Source organism: Priapulus caudatus, unplaced genomic scaffold (assembly GCF_000485595.1).
Source record: "Priapulus caudatus unplaced genomic scaffold, Priapulus_caudatus-5.0.1 Scaffold405, whole genome shotgun sequence".
Taxonomy (NCBI): Eukaryota; Metazoa; Priapulida; class Priapulimorpha; order Priapulimorphida; family Priapulidae; genus Priapulus; species Priapulus caudatus.
In genome coordinates this window covers 187,509-193,258 of record NW_014577466.1, presented here as the reverse complement: position 1 = coordinate 193,258, position 5,750 = coordinate 187,509, and the positions used below count along the sequence as shown (strand labels likewise).

The 5,750-nt window shown below is 44.5% G+C and overlaps 1 protein-coding gene across 1 annotated transcript in view; it reads right to left on the bottom strand.

Annotated features, from left to right (window-relative positions):
• Positions 1-733: 733 nt before the first annotated feature.
• LOC106810035 (tropomodulin-1-like) overlaps positions 734-5,750 on the bottom strand; it is a gene marked incomplete in the record, with an annotated part of 31,839 nt that continues 26,822 nt past the window's right edge. The window contains 3 exon segments of the mRNA XM_014813300.1: positions 734-2,920; positions 4,812-4,926; positions 5,466-5,613. Of these exon segments, the coding sequence (XP_014668786.1) occupies positions 2,815-2,920; positions 4,812-4,926; positions 5,466-5,613 (369 nt within the window).

The following is a 5,750-nucleotide window of genomic DNA, read 5'->3' as shown; positions in this document are numbered from 1 at the left end:
TTGCGCGAGCGTTCACTCGCGCTAATTCCAAATAATCGCAGTCAAAAGTGCGATTTGGAGCGCGATGCTGATCGCGATTATTAGTGAGTATTATTGCGTTCACACTTGTAATAATCTCGGTATTTCGATCGCGATGCAAAAACCGGGATTTGCATCCCGCTTATTCGCGCCAGTCTGAACGCGCCTATTGTGTGTGCGTGTGCGTGCGTGTTGTTTGTGTGTGTGCGTGCGTGTGTTGTTTGTGTGTGTGCGTGTGCGTGCGTGTGTTGTTTGTGTGTGTGTGTTGTGTTGTGTGTGTGTTGTGTTGTGCGTGCGTGCGTGCGTGCTTTTTCTCATTTCTCAATCTGTATCCATACATCACGTATCCGCTCCCTATGTCTCAGAAGAGCGTACACATAGGTGGAGAGCACGAGGGATACCGTCTTCCTTAGACTAATAACACCCACCCACCCCCAATAAATGTAATACATAATAGACGAATTAATCCTCGTAGAAAAATACTATCCTACGCGTGGTTTACTTACGGTGGACGAAAGTACTCCGTCGCTATTAGAAAGTTAGGTTATAAAATTTTGCGACACCTCACCTACATAGGAATTAACACGCGCCCGCCACCCCTTGTTTAATATCTCGCTATTTCCTAGTATGCAATCTAAGGTCGGAACTTGGTCACAAATATGATGTGTGTACGATACCAAAATTACAGCGACAACTAATGTCATTCAACAATTGATTGTCGTATATTCTGTTTTTATTTATTCATTTATTTATTTCAAAGAGTTGCGAACCAATCTAAAATCACTTCAAGATTTAACTGAAGTAATACAATATATAAAACTGTTTCTCGTGGAATAGAATTGCCCCTATTCAACTAAATTATACACAAACAAAATAAATACGAGCTTCAAATTCATAATTTTTGATAACAAAGACTTTTATAGAAGCACAAAATGTTGAGATTTTTATAAAATCGCTAAACTGCAAAACTTATCTTACATACTAAAACTAGCTATTTCTCATTCACGATTTCCAATGGTCCATAAATAATGCTAAAAGGGTGCAACGCTTTACCAGCCACCAAGCTATACCATCTCTAGGATACCATTTCCTTCTTACCCAAGTTTAAATTTTTTAGTAATTGGCCTCTACGATCACGTGCGGTAGCATATTGACTATTGATTATTGATCAGACTAAGCCCTGTTAATCAATACTAAGTAGCTGAAACTTCATCTCTACCTTCCCTCCTCACTTATACAACTCGAAAAAACACGGTTAAATGCAAAAAATTGAATTCGATGCTAGAACCGAATTCACACTTACTTTGATTTTCAGGGGTATTTGCGTAACAGTAACCCAGGAGTACACCTAATATATATCATCACTGTAATGTATTTACACTGCAGCTGCGCAAGCCCGAGAACAGCATTCGTGGCGTAACACCGCACAATTAAGTTTCTAGCTGACACATATAAAGCACGGGAGTGCTGTGTGCTGTGTGCGTGTAGCACGGCTCTCTCCCAAACCAAAGATACTCTCCACCCGAAATAAAACACACGCACACACGCTCATGCACATCTATCAGTATATATCATGCCATCCGTGGACGAAACAGCAGGCATGTACGTACGTACGTATATATATATATATATATATATATATATACCGACTTCGGTAGAAGATTATAGTGCATATTTAGTAAGAGAAGCGAACGACTTTTCCAGTACGAATGACTGACTACTCGTAGAGGCAAGCGCTGTCACGCTAGTGAATTATAGGAGGCAGGGATGCGCGAATACCACTCATCACTCACTGCACGTAAGGAGGGCCGCAGCATGCCTACTGCATAGACGATCGCAGCAAACATCTACAATACGACGAAGAACTAGTCGATTTCTCGGTCTGCGTTAGGCTAGCAACAACATCGTCCCTGTGTCCAGCAAACTAATGAAGTTATGTGCTAAACCTACAGACCAGCGCGCGAGACACAGTGCTGCCATCATACGGCACGAAGCTAGCAGCCACACGTGTAAGCTACGGCGATCACTGCTCTGTGAAAGTTACTATATGTAAACTATGAACCACTGCTCACGCACGCGACGAAAACTATACACTGGACGCAAAGAAGTAGTTATCAATTTACTGATTGTTAATATCATTACATTATCTATCGAAATGAATATACCAAGATGATTTGCATGCATGCGCGCGAGCCATTGCTGTTGTGAAGAAGACAGAAGTTGCTGGCAAAAGCAACCCCAACTCGTCAAATATAAACTGCACTTGTGCTGTGTCGGTGCGTTCGCATATACACAGCTGACCCAGTAACGGAGGGTCAGGGAGTACACTGCGCACACGAGAGAGGATCACAACCAAACGATTTCCTCCAAACGAGTGTCACGGCACATGACTAAAACACTCGCAAAGAAGAACGCCTTATGAAATAACTAACGCTTTCCGATACTACTCCGAGACCAATTTTTATCATAACCAAGATTTGGGCACAGACGCTAAATGCGCCGGTGCCATGAGATCGCTTTACTCGCTGCCATGACGACGAGCGGAAGCTGCTGCGTTTATATTTCGGGGGGGCTATTACACACACACACACACACACACACACAATTCTGCTGAGCTGTTGTGCGACTGTGGGGGTGAGAGATGCTCCAGCGGTGACCACTCGCGGATGCGGCACGGCGGTAGCGCCGTGAAAAATACGCGGATCCCTCCCTCCTCACTCGCACGACGACACGTTACGACGACGACGACGACGACGACGACGAATAAATGACGGAGCGACGACGCGGGGGGGGGGATCAGTCCGACTCCGGCTCGCTGTCGCTCTTCTGCTCCCTCCGCGCGGTTATATGTGGACCGCTGTTTTTGTCTGCGCTCCTCTCTTCTTCCTCCTTAGTCATGAACCTGAAAGACGGCGCAAGAGGCAAGCGATTAGCGACACGTTTCATTGTTTAATCGATCGCGAAAGTTTTAACGCCAAAAGAGCGAATACGGCACGACTTCCGACGATCGAGAATCAAACACATTGTGAGACTTCCATGCGGCTAGGAATCAGTAATTAGTACCCTTTAAATTCTCAGTAATTAATCCTAATCTAATTTAATAATTTAAATTAGTAATTGATTTAAATCTCAGTAATTAGTACATTTAAACATGACTATCGCGTCCCGACTCTCAACACCACCGTGAAACGCCAGCATCAACACTGATATCTACTCTAGCAATGCAACTGCCGAATAGCAAAATTAAACCCAGTTTAACAATTCCCTTAGGCCTCTATATAATATCTCTATTAGCCCTTAATAAAGCAATGACGTGGCTTCAAAATGCACGTGCGCCTCACAGGGCTTTATCGAGGTTCCCCACAGTGTGGGGCTGCCTGCATGCCTGCTAGCCCTGTAAAGGTCATGCATGGATAACACGAGGGTAGATGCAGTGCAGACCTGCACAGCACGAAAGCAATAGAAGGCACATAACCGAGACTTCACCGCATGGCTGGAACACAGGAGCCCCAGCAATGGAAGCTTCTGTTCAGAACACGAGTAGAACGTGTGTGAAATGGCAGAACAACGGCATATGCGAGAAATTTCGATCAACCGATAAAGAGCGCTTCTGCTAGCACGTGAAAACCGAAAAGGTACACTGACATTGCCGTCACCACACTACGCACAGTGGCATCCCCATGAAAAGCACTATAACGGATGTAAAGGGTGTCTAAAGAGGACAAGGGATAAGATCATGTCACGTGAGCATGTCTAACTATGGCTGCCAGGGTCTATGTCTCCCTGGGTACTGCCGGAACGTACCCTGGTACTATCTAATATGCCGGACCGTACCTCGCCTACTCCACTAACGAGTCTAGGGAGTCGCCTACGCCTACTCCCTAACCCTAACCATATCAGATAGTAACCAGGGTACGTTCTGGTATACCGGACCGTACCCAGGGTACGTTCTGGCAGTACCCAGGGAGACATAGACCCTATCAGCATAACTATGTGCACTGGCGTGACCATCGCATTGCAGCTACAACAGGATAAATAAATCTTTCACCGATCATGCATGCCTGGCAAGAAAGGGTAAATAATTGTAGTGCAGAGGTGAACGTTCTTCTCCCAGCTCCAGTGACATAGGAAACCCAACCAATCACATTGACTATAGGGAAAATGTGCTATGATGTGTAAAGTTTAAGGGTGAGTGAACAGTCATACTTACCGAACGCCTTCATTGACTGCACGCGGCACACAAAAATATGATATTATTATGACATATTCTGATACAATTAATATATACAATTAACATGAAATTTATCACTACGTGAATGCAGTTTCATATATAGTGATGTTGTTCATTTGTTCTCAGGCAAATCCATAACATCTGCACAGACCATCCATATTTATGAAACTGCGTCTTCGTCACTAATCTTACTAAAACACGTTTTTAACGATTTGATGACTGTATAACAAATAATATTAAATTGCCTATAATGCTACATGAATACATGTAGATAACCATAGCAAGTCCACAGCCACGACATACGACTGTAAATGTATAATTACTATACGTATTTGTAGCATCATAGCCAAGCTAATATCAATATTAAAACCGTGCTGAATAAAACATTATATATATAAGTTTATAATGAAAGAAAAATTAATTTTGAATGTCACATGTAAAACCCCAACATAAGCATCACTAATGTCACCCCTCCCCCTTTATGGTAATTTTTAGTTCACTGTCAAAACAAGCGAGCATCCTGCGCTCGCACGCAGACGAGCGGCATCACGTCGTTACGTACCTGTCCGAGATGAACTTCGTGTTTTGAACCTTCTCCGGCAGCTTCTCTCGGGTTCCTTTCGGCGCGTTGAACTTTGGCGGCGTGTATGCTTCGTCGTTGACTCTGTTCTGTCGCACTGGCGAAAAACAAAACACACAAACGCGATGACTAGCGAAAAAAACGAAAAACACAGCCGAAGGTTGTTTTTATCACTAAGGGAGGGCCGCACCGAGCTGCGACCACCACTCACACTAGTAAACAAGGACATGAATTTAAATAGACAACATCTGGCATTTAGGGGTTCTCAAGCGATCTTAGTTCGCGCAAGAAACCCAGACATAGGCGAATGCCCGGAGCCGGCATGGGCTGTTACAACTGTCAACTTACAACACGACGCCATACTTAGCGATGCTTTGCCGGTAATACGCGGATCAATTATTATTGCAGGTACAGTCTGCAGGAAAATTAATATACTCACAGCACCTATACAGACCAGATACTGTTTCATTATTGATAATAATTAATCATTCATTCAATAAACAGTGTTTTGATCATCATCACGCAAATCAGAGCGAATTCTACCGGCATCCAGAGATACGTGACGTGACGCGCGTAACGCGCTTGCGGGGGAGAGTGGCGGCGTCCGACACGCGGCCACCAGAGCGCGCCACTCACGTGTGTCTGTGTTGCGCTGCAGGTACTCGACGATCTTCATCCGCGCCTCGAGCGTCTCGAAGTTGAGACCGAGTCTCAGGATGGATGTGTTCTCCTGTACCAGTTTACAGATCTCGCTCTCAAACTTCACTCCCAACACCGTCGACCTCTGCAGACAAACCAAGGTCACGACAGTCAGGTGCAGCTCGAGAGTAGATGGCGCCAATACGGTTTCAGGTGCATACATGGCGCTAAAGTGAAGGACTTTCTAACATAATGACAACAACAACAACAACAACAACAACA